Source organism: Pseudochaenichthys georgianus, chromosome 5 (genome assembly GCF_902827115.2).
Source record: "Pseudochaenichthys georgianus chromosome 5, fPseGeo1.2, whole genome shotgun sequence".
NCBI lineage: Eukaryota > Metazoa > Chordata > Actinopteri > Perciformes > Channichthyidae > Pseudochaenichthys > Pseudochaenichthys georgianus.
The window spans coordinates 22,539,113-22,557,521 of NC_047507.1; the positions used below are offsets into that span (position 1 = coordinate 22,539,113).

Genomic DNA, 18,409 nt, shown 5'->3' on the forward strand with positions numbered 1-18,409 from the left:
TGTTGACAGCTATACAAACATTATGATGCAGGTTAGCTATCTAGTTATCATGTAGCATCCACCAGAGGGCAGCACATGCTTGAATATGCATCTCTTTGTTTATCTGTCTCATGAATGTGCTTTGCGTACAATACAAGTTTCTTTGATGTGCATATTGAGATGTTAAGCTGACACATTACGCTCTGCCTGTGAGGATGTGAGCACTGTGATGGTAAAGCTACTTTAGACAGTTTTTGGACGTAGATGGGTTTAAGTTCTTCTAGACATACGGTTAAGACTCCGCATGAAACCAACCGCATATATATATATATATATATATATATATAGAAATGTGTATTCATTGGGATAAACCCCTTGAGATGCACCATCTCGTTTTCAAGTGAATATCAGTGGGAAGTGAGAGTGTCTGTCTGACAGGAAAAGAGACTGAACTGGGAATTGAAAAAATACCAAACGTCTACAAAAGAAAGAAAAAGTATTTATTGTAACTTCTTCAGCATACAGATTAAATGTGAAAATAATAAACTAAGCAATAAGCTAAATAAGTCTAGCAAAATAAGTGAGAAAACAAGAAAAGGGTCTAAAAGTGCACCTCCATAATGTTTTAACAAACATTTGAATTTCTAGCATTAACATTACATTTAATCAGCAAACTAACATTCTAATTTCTGCAATTTAAATCTGAAAGTTCAAAGGTATAGTTGATACAACATTACTGCACAATTGCTAACATTCAGTAGACAGTTAAATAAGTCTTAACTCAGCTGTCAGCTTTTAACTGAAGTTCATACAAACTCCATTATCTATCAGTGCACAACAGATTACCTGTTTTACACAACATTAAAAGAAACACTGATGCTACTAATGCTGCAAGAAGACCATCGGCCCCTGCTGCTGTATTATTAACCCAAAAGACAATGAGTCAAAATGCACCACAGAAATAAGAGCATAGCAACTAATACAACCTGGAGGCTAAATACAGCTGCCATCTTGGATAATCCAAAACAATTAAGATAAAGAAACAAACCAACAAAGGCGATACGCTATACTAATACAAATCCTGTCCTTGATCACTCTGCCTCATATTAGCAAAGCTGAGAATACAAAAAAACATTTGCAACTTTATTTGGCTCTTGCCCCAAAATGGCAAAAGGGTGTCTTTTTGTGCTGCTGGAGAGGCAACCAGGGCTCGTACTAAATCCTCACCACATGTAATAACTACGTGTGGTGTCAACAGGAGAGGGTTTTCCCTCTGCGCTGCTGTCTTTGTCCTTCTCTGCTTCAGCCTCCCACAGGTTGATGAGCGGAGGGTAGAGCTCGTTCAGGGGGATGGAGGAAGTCTTCATCATGTATTTCTTCAGAGAGTGGTGGTAGTTTTTCCTCTTCCATCTGCGGGCAATGTAGACACCCACTGTGCCCAGACTAAGGATAGCCAGCATGGTCGCCATGACAGCCAACACAGCCGCACTGGGGTGCTGGGCTGACCGGTCCATGGCGAAGGTAGCGATGCGTGTTGTCACATTAACACAGGACTTGTGTGTCTGCAGGTGGACATTGGAGACCGTGAGGCATACCTCATACTCAGTAGCAGGTTGAAGGTGTGTGAGGTTGTACTCATGAACCTCTACAGGAACACGAGCTGTGTAAGTGATATGGGGGTTGTCAATCTTCATGGTGGCTGAGGCCCACTTCAGGTTGGAGGACATGATGTTGGAATTAACTTTCCAGGAAACAAGGATGGAGTGCGGCTCGGTCTGCTTGACATATATTTTCATCACCTCGGCGCTGTCGAGCAGAGTGCCATTTACACGGATGGTGGCAACCCGTGTGTCTGCTCCTTCTGTGTTCTGAGCCACACAGGTGTAACGACCAGAATCCTCAACCTGAACATGAGACAGCCGCAGAGTCCCCTCATTGTTCAAGTGGTACCGCTCTGACACAGTGTCAATTGATATTTTGGACCCAAGAGGAGTCACCCAGTAGATCTCAGGCTCTGGCTCAGACATGGCCCTGCAGTCAAGACTGACACTCATGCCCAGCTCGAGGTTCAAGTGGCTGGGGAAGGTGTCGTGGGATATGAGGGGCAGGCATTGCTCCGGGGAATCCAGCAGCCTTAACTCTCGAACCGGCTGACCTCTGAGTTCTGGTGGGGAGGTACAGAGCATGGAGACGGGCTCCATGAAGCGCACACTCGTTCTGTTGGAACTCATCCACTGAATAACACAGTCGCAACGCAATGGGTTACGATGCAGACTGATCTCCCGCAGATTAGGCAACACTTCTACAGTGTGCTGGTAAAGGGCAGTGAGGGCGTTATTGTTCAGCATGAGGCTCTCCAAAGACGACATGTCCCTAAAAGCCAATTTATGCACATAGGACAGCTTTGGGTTGTTAGTGGCCTCCAGCTTTGTCAGTTCTGGTAGGTTGTCCAGGGCATAGCGGTCAATTGAAACTAACTCCATCATATTGTTGATGCCCAGCTCCTTTAAATGTAACATGTTCCTGAAATCTCCTTCTTGGATTTTGAGAACTGGATTCTTGTTTAAATCTAAGAATTTCAGATTGGGAACTTTTTGAAGGGCCAGTTGAGGGATTCTTACCAGTTTGTTGTCATAGAAAGAAATACTTTCAAGGCTATCCAAACCAACAAAAGCATTTGCTGGAACATCAGTGAGGTCCATGCCAGCCAAGACAAGACTCCTCAAGCTTTTTAGAGGCTTGAAGTTCATGTCCAGTAGGCCAAACACTGGGTTCTCCCCGATCATGAGGATCTCAAGGTTAGGTGTTTCTTCAAACCAGCGACTGTCTATGACATGGAGCCTGTTGGAGTTAAGATGGAGGCGCAGCAGGCTGTGCAGACCTGCGAAGGCCCGAGGGGAAATGGAGCTTATCTGGTTGTGGTTGATGTAAAGCTCCTGGAGATTGGAGAGGTTTCCCAGGCATTGGTCTGGCAACTTGCTGATCTGGTTCTCCTCTAGGTGAAGGGTGGTCAGGTGGTTCATGCCTGTGAGGCCCACAGCTTCCACAGTGCTGAAGTTGTTCTGGGACAAGTCCAATTCTGTCAAGTTGAACAGTGCCTCCAGCTCGCCTCTGGTGTGAGAGATGGCGTTACTTTGGAGCAGTAACACCTGAGTATCAGTGGACACGTTGGTAGGGATATGCGTGAGCCTCAGATCATTGCAGTCCACTGTGGTCGCCTCCTTGTAGGTAGACTGGGGGGTGAACCATGGTCGGATCTCGCATACACACAAATGAGGACATTCTTTGCCATGCACGGGCGAAATTAAGGAAAGAAATAATCCCAAGCACAGCCAGAGGAGAGGAGGCTTTGAGCTGAGTGCCATGTTTCTGTTCTCTCTGCTCACACACAGCTTAGATGAGTGGCAGCGTTCTAGAGAAAGGCTTGTAGGGAAAGGTCATGAGCATTGGTCTTTCTTACTGCTAGCTACGTGCTGCAGGCACTATTGATTGTGGTGACTTCAAATCCAGGAGAAAGGTATTGGGAGAAGCCAGGTCAGAAGATCATCTGGTCCAAACTTGATCTCTGCTGGTAGTTTTGTCTGTTTTCACTTCCTCATGCAAAGAGTTGAACCTAAGAAAAGACAGAACAACATGTTAGAGTGCAACCTAAATATGCAACTTTTTATTTTTTGTTTGCGAAAAGTAAGTGAATTGGATAAACTTAAAAACACCTAAATAGATGATGTGATTAGTAAATTAGAGGGACATATTTGGTTTCCTTGTATATAGTAACAAAAGAGGACAGGGACAGTTTTAAACAGTGCCACCCTACTGCCCAATAACCATAGAATATGCTTTAACTAGCACATGAAATGAAGCAGACTTTTTTACTGATTTATCAGGATCTAAGATGATCTTAGTTCTGCTTCCCTGTTGTGTTGTGTATCGGTCGCCTTAGAGATTACCAACATGTTTAACTCTGTGCTGGGTAGATTATCTTCATACCAGCTTGGTACAAGTGATGGTCTCCAAAGACTGTGTGGGGTGGGCACAGCCCGCAGCTCTGTCTGTGAGCCCATTACATAACAGGCTTAATAAACAGAACAGGGAGTGTGTGCTCCTCACTGTTAATCACTTGCTACTTATGAGACAGACCCATGGAAAGCAGTCATACACATACATGTAAGGTGAATTTAGGTTGTTTACTCTTTTATACGGAGCCATGCGGTCGTTGTGTGCACACCGCACTCGTCCAGGTTTGGTCAAAGAAAGGCAAGCAGAGAGAGATTGGAAGGGGCTGACAGGCTGAGCCCCCAAAGGAGTTGTAATATGTTACGCTTTTGCTTCCATTTGTCAATTTCATGAAAGAAATGCATAGAGACGTCTGTAGGGATGACAGGTACGTACTCAGTTTCCATGAGGAAATATGAAACCATGAGCAATGTGGATAATAAATCAGTCATCAGTTTTTTTTAACAAATTCGAAAATGTGTCCATGAGCCTTGTATTTTAAACTTCTTTAAATGATTACAAATATATAAAAAATGTCTAAACATGCCTGTGTGCAGGTGGTGTAAGCATTTGTTCATTTGCTCTCATAATAACAAACAAAAGGAACAATCACCTTACAGAGTAGTTTACATTAACAAGAGAGAGAATGGAGAGACTCCTGGCTTTGTCTCACTCATCAAACACCACAGTGGCAGTTCCTAGTCTTACTCACACTCGTAGAAAATTGCATTTATCCTGATAAATAAACTGAGGTTGAGCATCCAGTTAGTGCCTGTGTGTGCAACAGAAATATATAGCTGGGTGTATTTTGTTTCACGTCAAAACTGACAAGTGCTTCCAATATTAACACAAAACAGATGTTTTCCCTCTCCTTTCATCTGCTGTCTGTTCGCACCCTGCAATGTGTTTACACCTCCTCACATTTTCTTCTCCACATTTGCATGTACAATTGTATCAAAGCATCTCAGCAAATACAAAATGGAACACTATGCTATGCAGAACAACAACATCATGAGATTGTTTATAGAAATGTAAAACATACCAGGAAAGTGGCCCTGCGCAGTAAAGCAGCTTTTCTCAAATACAGTGGATAAGCATTCACTGCAAACCCATGCTTAAGTGAACACATGTGGTTCCTGGTATCATGTTGCTGGTCTCTGCAATGACCCGGTCACACTCAAACTGATCTAACCGATTCCCAAAGTGTGACTGCAGTATGGCAGCAGCGACCTGCACCTTCACTTGGCTCGATTCCCAGATCCTAACCAGTGAATATGTGGCAACCACTTCTGCCTTTAATAATGCATCATTCAGTTTCTCAAACAATCAATTTAAATGTCTTTCAATGTAACTACTTGCCCGTCGATATACTATGCCCTGTTATATAGAGATGAACTTCGTGATATATTTATCTGTCCTCCATGTGTTGCTGCTGGGTATTACATTGGAGGAGACAGGTGGAGTAATCATTGGTTTCATGCTGAGCCCATACAACTCAGACACCTGGCACCAGGTTTCTGGCAGAATGGCAGCACTATGGGGGTCTGCATCCGTTCCCACCTATCTCTCACTGTGTGTACGTGTTGACCTTAATGAACCAAGAAGCTCCAACCAAGATGTGCTCTTTTTCACTGATAGACTTCTTCAAAATCATTGCAGTACAATCCATACTTACTAGTACACCCACATATACCTATTGGAAGCTGCAGGGCAGCTCCACTGACGTGGTTGGAATAAACTATTGTGTTTAAGGATGCCTTTCAGTTTTTACAATAAAGCTGTGTAAACCAAAGACAAATTCCAGGCTGACCTCCCACCTGTTGGTTCTGCCCCTCTGCTACATTGTGTTTAAAATCAAACTCCATCCATCCCTACACGGCATCTACGATACTTCTCACTCAACACACATACAGTATGTATTGATTCTCCTATCTTCTACAATTCACTTTTCACCTTTTAACTCAAAAACGGTACACCTCTGACTTTCACTTTGACATGGTGTTTTAAAACCGAAACTTGTGTTACATAAATGTTACAATCTGAAATAATAGCTCTAGAAATCATTTCCTCATCACAAGTAAACACATACTATTTTTTGGTATCTTTCTTTAAAAAAAAAATGCAAATGCATGGATTCTAAGGAGAAATAGTCAACGTTGTCAAAATTCCTGGCTCGGGTCATGTCTAAAAACATAGGGAGAGCAGAAGCACTGAAATCAGACCGGAGTGAGGTTTGTTATAGTTTGCTATACAGAATCACTCTGGTGGGACAACATCTTCATTTACATATGTTCTCTGGGATTGCATCAAAGATTACGTCTGAGTTCACAGTAACTATCTTACTTGCAAAGCAGGCCTCTTCGGTTGAGAGCAAAGACACTGTAGAAAGCATCATTTAAAATGCATGCGTACATATTTGTCTACACTGCACCCATTTCCACACTGCCACAAAATACACATTCTGTTTCCCCAATCGTTGACTCACACTCTGTGCGTGCATGCATGTGCAGACTTCTGGAAGGAGGCAGAACAATCCTTCAACAGCTTGGCATTATCCAGCGGACTGTCGGAATTGAAGCCAGGAGGGATTTACTGTCTTTGCTCACCCAATCCTTATGAGGTTTTAATCCAAGAACACGTTACACACACACACACACACACACACACACACACACACACACACACACACACACACACACACACACACACACACACACACACACACACACACACACACACACACACACACACACACACACACACACACACACACACACACAAAACCCCTAGTAGCTGATATTTCCACTGGGTTCCCATAAAGCCTCAGAGGATCACTGGCCCCAAAGCTAGACAGCGAGATGTAATTGTGGGACATAATGAGCTTTGTGTGCTTCATGCTAAGGCCCTAATACATTTAGTTATGAAACAGAATCTCTGGACAATACAGGTAGCAATGAAGCTAATTAGAGTATCTAAAGAAACAGACCTCCAGTGAGATGCAGGGAACATTTCTCTCTAGATCTTTGAAGGTGTTTGTGTGTGCAAGCGGCGAACACTATTTTCAGAAGTTAGAAAATACTCTTTTTGAAGGATTTGTTAAATATGTGAATTTTAAAGTTTGAAGATATTTTATCTGGCTTAATTTAACACCTTATTAAGAGTTGAAATGCAGTGCTGCTAAAATGATTTGCTCCTGGTGCAGCCAGAAGGGACGTCTCTTGCTAGCACACTGCATCGTTTTTCATAGAAGGCTATGCTTTTACCCCGTCTTCTGAGGGCTTTTTCACTGGGTGCAAAATGTAAGCAGTGTTTCTGAATCGGCAGGCGCACAACAGGCTCACAGACATGCTATCACCATAGCAACAGCTATGCCACCGGCATGTCTGTTTCATAACCAAATGAGAATAAAGCTATTAGTGCCATCAGGCTAAAGGAACAGCGAGAACTGCTAGGAAAAGATGACAGAAATATGATTTTAAAAAAACACTAAACAAAACCACATCATTGACATATTCTAAAATGTCTGACTCCAGCCTACACCACATTGTGGTAATATATTTCTACATTTCTAATTGAACAGTTTTTCTTCTGGTCAATCAGTGGCAACCCAGAGCTATCATGTGGTGCTGGGAAGCTAAGTGGTGCTGCCTGATGTTTTCTCCATGTCCTCACTGCGCTGGCCTGCCTGAGAGACATCCTGTCCCTGCCCTATTAGTATGCAAGCGTCTCACTTCACATCACACAGGGCTTTGGTGCAGTTGCTGATGGCAGAAGTGTAGAGGCGAGGAAGAGAAGGATGCATGTCGACTCACTCAGAGAGAGGAAAGAAAGTAAAGATGGAGAGCTCTGCTTCCTTAAATTGGAGGGCCACAGGAGCAAAGTGTTCAGCTCAAAATGCAACAAGGCAGAAAGATACAATGAGAAAAACTAAAACCCCTTGTGGAATCAGAGGAAAGTATGTTGCATACACGTTTCTTTAAACTGCATTAAGGTTTAAAAGTCACAGTAAGGCAAATTATCTCTGTGTTTCCATTTACTGCAAATCCATAGTAGCTTTATTCCCCTGCGGAATTGAGATGGATCTCAACACAATTTTTCTTCTCTGGCTCACCATTTTGTCTCTCTCCTTTATGCCCTTATCCTCCCCCTCCACTTCATCTATCCTTACTGTTGCAATGTCTGTGAAAAGCCAATTTGTTGTCATTGGAGCGTCGATCAATCACACTGACGGGGCAAAAGTCTCTAATCTCAGGGGAATCCCTATTTGAAACCATGCAGAGGTCAAGGAAGATTAACTTGCGCAGTGCAAATTGGCCTCTAAATCAAAAAGATTGTGTCATTAATAATGCTTTGAAATAGATTTTCATAATTGGCTTCTAAATGTCTTAGCAGGTTTTTGTGAAACTTTTACTTTTAAATTCTACACTTTGATTGCAAAGCATTAAAGTCTCTTACTGTACCACCTTTGTATCTAAAATACAAATTCAGTTTATTGCTATTAAAAGCAAAGGATGACGAAACAGCTGACTCAGTGATAACATCTTTAAAGAAACTCACAGTGTATCGTCATGTTTCCCTTCAGATCAGGATCACAAAGGGAGAAGGTCAAGCTGTTGCTCCCTTGTCTCCTCTGCTGTGGGAACCCCAGCACCAACACATGCTGCAGAGTTAGGCCCTATGGCTCACAATGGCTCCTACCCAAACACACACACACACACACACACACACACACACACACACACACACACACACACACACACACACACACACACACACACCACACACACACACACACACACACCAAGACGTGTCTTTGTTTAGCATGTTCTCACACTCCTCGTGCCCAGCTGATGCTATACATCACTGTGCATTGTGCAGATTGGGTGCAAGAGCCTCCTAAACCCCCATATCATTGGCTCATTGGGTGACATCTGGATCAATTGTCTGCTTTGACTCTAAAGACGAAGTAAACTACATACAAGTTGTGAAGTTGCTAGACAACAACCGGCAAGTGAAGCAGTGAATACTTTTCCTCCTTTCCTAATCTATATTAACTATGTAGATATATTATATAATTATGAACAGCTGTACTGATATAAGTGAGTTCATTGGGTTGTTATTGATCTCAGTAAGGTGCCAGTGTCATGCAGCAGCTGAAGCATCACATGACAATGTGACTCCCTCTGCTTTCTCAAACTTCTGAGTAGAAACAATGGATTGTCTTTCCTCTCCTCTGTGTCTTCATCCCAGACATATGCCAATGTCTCGACTCTTAGGTATGCAAAGTAGGTTTGATGGAGCACACGAGCCAATTGCTGCTACTCAGCTGTTTCAGCAGCGAGTGATGCTGCGGTTTGTGTTAATGTTACACCACGTTTGTTGAAGCAGGTGTCAGTGCAGTGAAATGTCAGGACTGCTGGCAAGACTGCAGCTTTATAATGAGCCATACAGAGACTCACAGTTAACAGTATTGCTTGGCTTTGTGGATAAAGTAAAAGTAGGGCATGTATAGGCTATAACTAAATATTTGCAACTCAATTAACACGGGTTTAAATTGTATTTGTTTGGTTCCCCTCCCTATCTGATATCTGATCAGTTGATATTTATAAATTGTAACAAAGGTTCATAATAATTATTTAATGTGCATTGAATGCAGATCACTGTGTCCTTGCAAATCAACTATTGTAGGCTGCTTTGTTGATAAAAGACTGACCCGACGCACACATTGCATATTAATTCTGAAAAACATCGATAAATAAACTTTTATGAGCTGCATTCCGTTTAGTTAGCCTAGATATTTATTTGTGAAAGGTAAACATTTTTCATTTTTGTGGAGGTAACGTGAGCTGCACGAGGACACATGCCATCGATAGACACCGCGTTATTGTTGAATTTCATCTTTGTTGATGTGTGTATTTCTTAAAACAAAAAAAGGATGACTACATTTTTACGAGTTTTACACTCTAGACCGGACGGACAAATCCCCCTTTTCTACCGAGCAGGAATTAAGAACATTCTTTTAGATATTTTATAGACACACATGGGTATCAAAATGTCACCACATGCATAAAATAAGCACATTGCTCTCACCTCTGAAGCGCTGAATCCTCCGTAAAACTGCTGCAGGCTACTGTATCTGACCCGTGCACAATCCGCAGCTCCAGGATGATGCGCGAGGGGGTAGCAGATTATGTTTTAGAATAGAAACAATCAGCCTTTAAAACGACACAAACTCTTATCTGTGGAAAACACCCCCCTTGCTTGTGATATCTGCTCTGATCTCCAGCGCTGGAGACACGGTGAGACTTGAGGAGTGGAAACGCTGCAGCGCAAAGCTTCAAGTGACGAGCAGCTGCCTGGCGCAGGTCAGCTGGACTGAAACGTGTCTGACACCCACAGCGGTGCCCAAACCGGCAACCTCACCATCTGTTCTGTCATCACAAACACTGCCAACAAAATGTCCCACCCTGCTGCCGGCCACGAGCAGCGAAGTGCGAATTTTAAAGTTGAAGTGCTGGATGAACTATTTGGCACCCCGACTGCACCGATGATCTCATTGTTTGAATATTTCTGTTTGTTGACCTGTTTAAAAATATGTTTTCAATCCTCAGGTCAACTAAAGTTCATTCCTCATCAGGCTTAGTTTGTGAGGAGGACTTCACAAGACATTAAAGTGCCATGGACATAGTTTATTAGCCTATAACTTACTAATTGATCATTCATAATAGCAACATTATTGTGGTGATTTAAAATGGGCTTTAAAGTGGATATAATTAATCTTGTTTACTCTCTTTGTCTCAATACAAACACGGGCACACAGAAGTCCAAGTTGAAAGAGAGATAACGAGTTTTCTTTCAGACCTGTCACTAGTTTGGATTCTTCCTCATGCTCCTCCCCCTCCTTTCCTCTAAGGGGAGCAGTGCAAATGACAACGTTTCATCACTTGCTGTTTGAGCTGCTGCTTTGGGAGCCGCCTGACAGGTTCTTCTTCCTTGGCTACAGAGAAGAGATGTGATCATCTATGTTGAGACAAGAAATGGTGCTAGGCAGATGTCACATGCAAGTTTTGGCTGTTGGAATGAAGCAGAGAGTTCAGTTTTTTACTGAAGATCAACATATTTGTTGTCATGTCAGTGTTATTTCTCTTATTAGTTATTCCTACTGCCCAAGCAACTTTGGCTTCATCCATCTCTGATGCTTCTCAATGAATCTTCCTGTGTTTGAATAGTAAATAGGTAAAACATGAGAATCTTTGACACAATTATGCAGTGGCCTTATTGATCAAATGCATGAAAAGTTACCACAGCTTTATGCATTTACCCTAAAGACTACACAAACAGGAAAAACAATCAGCAACATTTTAATTTTTTCGGCACTTTATATGTTAAATAACGTATGTTTAACCCAATTCAGCTTTAAGTAATGGAGGATATAGTCACAATCACATATATGTTTACTTGCTTGGTTGTATTGACAAAGTACTTGCTCTGAATTATATGTTTCATGACCTTCAACCTGTTTCTCGTATGGCCAATCTGCAATAAATCCATGGTGCAGAATTGAACAAAAACTGAAAAACATGTTTTTGTGATGTCTGTATTTGGTCTTAAGCTTTGACACACAGGACACAGAGTTTGTAAAGTTATAGTTTGAACCATTAATAAGATACCTGTTCAAATAAATCCGGTTTAGGATTATTTTCACTGATATGCTTATAGTTTTTTTTAGATGAATGATAATGCTAGTTGCAAACATAGAGCAAAGAGTTTCGTTGTAAGAAATGCATTTATGAAATTATTTTGCTGAGGCCAACTGGAACTTTCTCAAATACCTTAATTGGTATCCAAACAAAGCACAGTGGGAACCCCTCGTATCGCTCTGCCACCACAGAGAGCTGAAAGTTGATTCAGCAGTCACAGTGTGTGTTAGTTGCAACCGGCAAATCATAATGTCCCACCATTAACCTGCAGTGCTTGTGGTGTGGTTGCTATAGCAACAACTCTCTCCCAGGAAAGGCGATGCAGCATATCCACCGGTTTATTAGATCTCTGATCACACAGCTCCCTCCATATGCCCATCTGGGAAAACCAGTCACACAGAAACGTCTGCCCCCCGTTTTACCTTTCGGAAGCCTTCTCATCATTTTGCCGCATTACACTCTGCTGAGGAGGAGACAAGGTGTCAGTTTTCTTGTCAATGCTTGTTTTCTGTCATAGATGTGTAGAATATTAAATGAGCAGTGATGAAGAATGGTGAGATGAATGTTGGAAGAAACTCTGATGTAGGCCACATTGCCAGGTCCGGTAATGCAGTCAGAAATAACAATAACTTAAAGGAGACCTATCATGCAAAATGCACTTTTGTACGTCTTTTATACATGAATATGTGTCCCCGGTGTTCCAGGGAACTCACCAAGTGTCAGAAAACACAACCCTCTCTATTTTCCTCCATACCCAAATCTCTAAAAAAGGGGCTGCAACGGATCTGATACAGACTGATCCAGATTTGAACACTGTCCTGACGTCAGGACGGTGGCGCTACGGCTATTGGTCAATTCTCCACCTATCAGGGGAATGAGAGGTTGGGCCACGGCCGGCCATTGCTGCTCGAAAGCGCTGGAGACGCTGTAGTACATATGCCAGGCCTGTAAATGGCGCTGTAGTCTGCCACAAAAGCAGCGAAGAAGACTTCCCTTGCATGGTTGCCATGGTTGCCCTTCTGTTTATTCTCCGCTGTGGCTCTTTTTCTCCCTTCCCGAGGCAAGCGTTTGCACCTCCTGCTTTAAAACAAATGAATAATGACTCTATATAATCATATGTAAGGGATAATGTGCAGCGACGGTCATTATGGGGAAAAGAACACAGACAGGCTGATCAGGAGCCCGACGCGAAGCGGAGGGATCTAGATCGGCATGAAGGTGTTATCTGTGGAAGCCGTAGTACTGTAAAAAGCAAGACCAATCATTTGAGCCGGCCCGGCTAAAATAACTGGATGGCCTACCTGCCTGTCAGCTTTCCATCTGCACAAATTCGCTTATTGCATGGCCACATTCTCAACAAAGTAACGACATGACTCCCAATATTAATTGAAATGCTTTTATGGATTTAGAAAATGATTTTATTGATTTAAAAAACAGTTGTATGTATTGATTTAAATTGACATGCATCCGCGAAGAAAAATAGTCCGTTGTTCCTGTTTGAACTAACGTAGCAACGGCAGTGTTTTTGAGGAGCTTTTGGATTACAGATTTGAAAACATCGTTGCTAGCACAATTCATTATGTCAAACCTTGGAAAGTATCTAGATATCCCTACCCTAATGCTAAAGTAACTGCCAACTCCCCTCTCCTGCAGGGGGGCGTGGTCAGTTGCAGCTCACAGAATCAGCCCCCTGCAAAAACAGGGCTGGAAAGAGCAAATTGAACGAAATGAGGCATGGCTAAAATGCAGGATCTGTTTGGTATTTTGAAGGGGGAAAAAAATGTATATACTTTGTATAGGTATGGCCCTACAATATATGTTTCACACATAGCATGATAGGTCCACTTTAATAGACATATTTGTGTGCGTTCACCAACTGTTTATTTCCAGCCACGACAGTGATACACGTGTGTGTGTGTGTGTGTGTGTGTGTGTGTGTGTGTGTGTGTGTGTGTGTGTGTGTGTGTGTGTGTGTGTGTGTGTGTGTGTGTGTGTGTGTGTGTGTGTGTGTGTGTGTGTGTGTGTGTGTGTGTGTGTGTGTGTGTGTGTGTGTGTGTGTGTGTGTGTGGTGTGTGTGTGTGTGTGTGTGTGTGTGTGTGTGTGTGTGTGTGTGTGTGTGTGTGTGTGTGTGTGTGTTCATGGCATCATGTGGCCCTGCAGGCAGAATCTACTAGAGAAGCCTTTTGGAGTCCTATGCCAGGTGTTTTTTCACATTAGCGATTAAACAGTTGAGATCAAGAGTCAAATTTGAAATAGGCCTACTCAGAGAAAGGGGGGGCAGGGGATATTGCCCCCCTCCCCTCCTTGTATCCCCTCACTTAACATGTCTATTAGAGAATAACAGGACAGATTTGCACCTTTTTTGAAATTCATCTGTAAATTAAACAAATTGGTTTGAATATGAACAGCTTGATGCTGAGTTCAGCTGCAGTAGAACATGCCTGCCTCTGAACATGTAGATCATTTTAATACCTTGTTTACATTATGTGAAAATCACACCTTTCCTGGTACCATCAATGCCTTCTGCCAGGCAAGAGCAAACACTGCTGACAAACTGCAGATATTATGTCACTGACACACACACAAACAAACATGCCTGTGTGTACAGTACATGAATACAACAAACATCGTCAATCCTTATAATACCATGTTTGTCACGGTCCAAATCTCTGTCTGTGTCTCTCCTTCTTGAGCTGCAGGTTGATTGGTTAAAAAAATAAGGCATCTGCCCAGGGGTGGGCACAGAGTCAGAAACACCGTACAATGTAATGCAGCCCAGCACAACAATAGCAGAGACTACAGCCTCAGTAAATCCCCCCTGAGTTGAATCAGCAGTTCCCAGGCTCAACACCAATTGAACATTATGAGTTTCACTGTGGTTGAATTGATTGCTGTGTTGTTATATTGGATTGCAATTGAGTGTAAAGAAAGGGTGCTAGTTACATTGTTTCTCTCATAGATTGCACATTGTTTAGGGAGGGATAGTTTGACATTTTGGGAAATGTACTTTTTTGCTTTCTTACTGAGAGATCAATATCTGTCTGTGGGCTAAGAGCCAGGTGACTATTAGCTTAGCATAAAGACATGGAAACAGGGGGAAGTAGCATTTTTTAGATAACTAAACTACCTGTACAGGCCACTTAGTAACACATTATCTTATTTGGTTAATGACAAATTGTGGTTGGGTGTGCTAATGTTTTTCCGATGGCGACCACAGGAGACTCAAGGAGAAAAACAACTGGTCAAGAGTCCATAGTCTGGCACATTTCCCCCAGTAAAACTTCATCTGTTTTTACACTTTCCTTTTGTTAAATAAATGAACAATGTTAATAAGTGACCTTAAGCACAGCTGGCAAATTGTCATTCAAGTAGACACACCCAGATCAGATGTTTTAACCTGTTTCCAGTCTTTGTGCTAATCTAAGCTAACCTTTGCTGTTCAAGTCAATGGTCTCTATGCAATGGTTCGAACCACAATGAGCCATCTGTATAATATGTGAGTTTTGATTGATTTGATTGTTTTCTCTGTGTCAATTATTATACAAATGCAAGGCAATGCTCTTCTACTGGCATTGACTGTTTACGTGCAGTTGTACAGCCAAGGGCTTGACTCAAGGTGAGCTTGAGTGGGAAATGTCTGGTCTGAATTGGTCTTAATAGCCACAGAGTTGATGAGGGCCTGACTCCTGTTACACATGCCACTTTGCATTAGTGTCTACATTAGGAGCCTGCCACTCCGCAACCAATCAGAGCCACTTAACAACAAAATCAACAGATCCCTTTATAATTGCTCCTGAGCAAAGCAATTTAGCAGAGACTCCTGGGATTGACTTTCATTTGGGTTTGTCCAACACAGGCCGGGCTTGATTTGTTTCGGTCCAATTGAAAATTATAAATAGTTTCTGAAGCATGTGTGTGTTTGAGATTGCTGTTTGTACTCATTTGCAAAACAAATTAATACAGTTCATTGTTTCTGGGTGTGCTGCCCAGTGATAGAAAAGAATAGTACATCAACAGCCTCATGTTCATCCTTTTTATGTTCCCACTCGGACAAACATTGAAATTCCCCGGAAAAGTTTTTATTTTCTCTTCAGTTCAGCCGAAAGAAAAAAAAGGAAAAAGACCATTAATGTTTCATTGACATGTGGCATCAGCAGCTTTTACATTTGCAAAGAAGATGGAAGAGAGAACAGATCTGAACTCATTTTGTGGGTGGTTCTCATTTGTAACCTCACATTTCAGACCCAGATGGGAAACTACTATTCAAATATGCTTGAAATAATTTATAACATATAAAATAATAGGTTATTCTCCAGGAAATCCATTATGAGCTAAGACAGCACTGAGTAAAATATATTTTAACCATCTGTGTCTCATCATTAAATAATTATCAACAGTATGTTAAGCTCATAGAAGGATAGCGGCTGCGTGATATCTCCAGAGACTGAAGCAGGGAAAGAGGTTCTGAGTTAATAATGAAATAAGATTACTTTGTTTTCTCTGTAGGTCACACCAACATAGTGCCTCTGTACTTCTCTTGCTGGGAAGCTCAATATTTAACATGTTTAGGCTTTGGTTTGTTACCTACTATAACAATGTGTCCCTTGTTAAGGTTTTTGCTTTCCTGGCTACATTTGTGAAAGGAAATGACGGTCGATTGGTCCATCACTTTGGACCAGACTGAAATATCGGATGGGATAACATTTTCTACAGACATTTACGTTTCCCAAAAGCTAAATTCCAATGACTTTGGTGAACCTCTGACTTTTCCTCTGACACCATCAGGATGTTAAAGTTTAATCTCAACCTATGGAGTATATTAATATGTACTGAATGGACTGGCACAATATGTTGTAAGATTTGGGGTTCATAGACAGTGTCCCTCACTGTTAAGAGAGTGACTTTTCTCTTGATTAGTTTGATTTGTTTTTATAATTGACAGGTTAATAATAATAATTAGCTGGCTTGCCATGAAATGTGATAAACACATTCATGTTCCCCTCATTACCTTCAGCGATACTATGACCTTTTTACATTTGTTCTTATACTTTATGACTGAATACTTGCAAGACTAACAACATTCCGTTCAGCGCTAATTGAAAAATATAAGCATGCTAGCACACCAAACTAAGATGTGATAATTACACCTGCTTCTCATTAGCATATCATAATTGTCAGTAAACCTACTTGAGTTGGCACAGTAGTCTTTCAAATAAGCATCTCAGGGTCTGAACAGATACAATTGTCTATGTGTGTGATAAGTGGGGGAAATGTTGCTGGTCTGTTTCTTTTTGTGTGCTCAAACAGAAATCAGGGAAGACAGCGTCTCTCCCCATCCTCCATCCTTATCCCTCCTTGTTCACCCCTCCCTCTCCTGCGCCAGCTGAACAAAGACAACTGTTCTTTGTTAGCTACATGCTCTGTCTGAGAGTTGGAGTCAGAACGTGTCTTTTCACTGATGCTGGTGGCATAGATAGTGCACTGCTGCTCGTGTACTATTTGTGTGTGTATCTCTATGGACAGCTGACATGGGGGATGAAATAATCCTGAAGATAATGTGAGACCTTGTGCCCACTAGGTTTTTGTTTAGAGCATCAGTGCCTTTTTCAGAGAATTTCAAGGGGGACTGAGTGTGTGTGAAGCTGAAGCAGCTGTCCCTGTAAAAGCGCTTTCCCAGCACCTTTTCTTGTTCAAAACACACTTCCTCTTTGTTCTGCTGCTCTCGGTGCTTCACCTTAAAAATATCATATATTTTAAAAGAAGAAGCGTTGCACTTTTCTTGTCAAGAGGATGAGATGATGTCAAAGATACGTTATCCACACACAGCAATATATTTTATTTGCACCACACCAAAGCACTTAATTCCCGCAGCCTGCCAGTACTTATATTTAAGAAAGAAATGCACAAGGCTTTGAGTTAAACCACAGGCTGGGTTGTCCCACTTGGGAAAAGCAAGGTGAATAAAAACACATTGGGGTGAATAGGACCGGGGAAGAGGATTTGCATCAGGAGAAAAGTGGGGAGTGTGATGGAATTTTCTATCCCTGCTTACCCACCCATTTTGTTTTGCCATATATGGCAAGACTGATGCTGCTGGGGCTGGTGGAGAGCGTTACCGATCTATTCTCTGAGGGTACTGTTCGGGCAAGGGGGGTAGACGGGGGTTGGGTGGCCTCCTTTATAGTCTTCCTATGAAATATTTCTTTGTCTGCCTTTTCCCTGTTTTTCTATCTTGAGATTGCTAATTGCCTTTTTGTGCTGGTTTGATAGCTGGTTATTTACACTGTGCCATTAAGAAAGAAAAACGCTGTATGGTGATTAATTATTTCTATAGCACTATGATAATGTCTGCATAATTCAACTGCAATGTGTATACGCTTTGTCAGTGGGTTAAGATCTGTCAGCGTGTAACTGTGTGTGTACGAATGATACAATGTACAAGAGTCTTCCTTAGAGGGTACATCCTATGGGCTGTTAAGGTCACCTGGTGAATGGGATCATTTAGCTCCACTTCCTGGTTGTATAATATCAATAGATGGAGAGGTGAAGGGAGTGGGCGGCCATTAGCCTTTATAAATCACACTGATTCTAGTGAGAGAGCTGAAGATAGAGAGAGGTGGGTGGGAGTGGAGGGTGTCAAGGACAGAAAAACTCAAAAAAAGAAAGTCTTTTAACTCTAACACAAGGATACATTTTTCACAAAAGAGCAGTCTACTATGAAAACACTGCCTGAGACA

The 18,409-nt window shown here is 42.0% G+C and overlaps 1 protein-coding gene across 3 annotated transcripts; it reads right to left on the bottom strand.

Annotated features, from left to right (window-relative positions):
- Nucleotides 1–505: 505 nt before the first annotated feature.
- Nucleotides 506–10,451, bottom strand: LOC117446159 (leucine-rich repeat neuronal protein 1-like). Of its 3 annotated transcripts, none has more exons than XM_034082173.1 (2): nt 10,063–10,451; nt 506–3,592 (listed from the first exon to the last, which is right to left on the bottom strand). In XM_034082173.1, the coding sequence occupies exon 2, from the start codon at nt 3,342–3,344 to the stop codon at nt 1,203–1,205; it is 2,142 nt and encodes a 713-aa protein (XP_033938064.1). In that variant the 5' UTR covers nt 3,345–3,592; nt 10,063–10,451; the 3' UTR covers nt 506–1,202. The 3 variants fall into 3 exon arrangements, with proteins under 3 accessions (XP_033938064.1, XP_033938065.1, XP_033938066.1); XM_034082174.1 differs by lacking the exon at nt 10,063–10,451 and adding an exon at nt 8,530–8,596; XM_034082175.1 differs by lacking the exon at nt 10,063–10,451 and adding an exon at nt 5,015–5,083.
- Between the last annotated feature and the right edge of the window lie 7,958 nt (nt 10,452–18,409).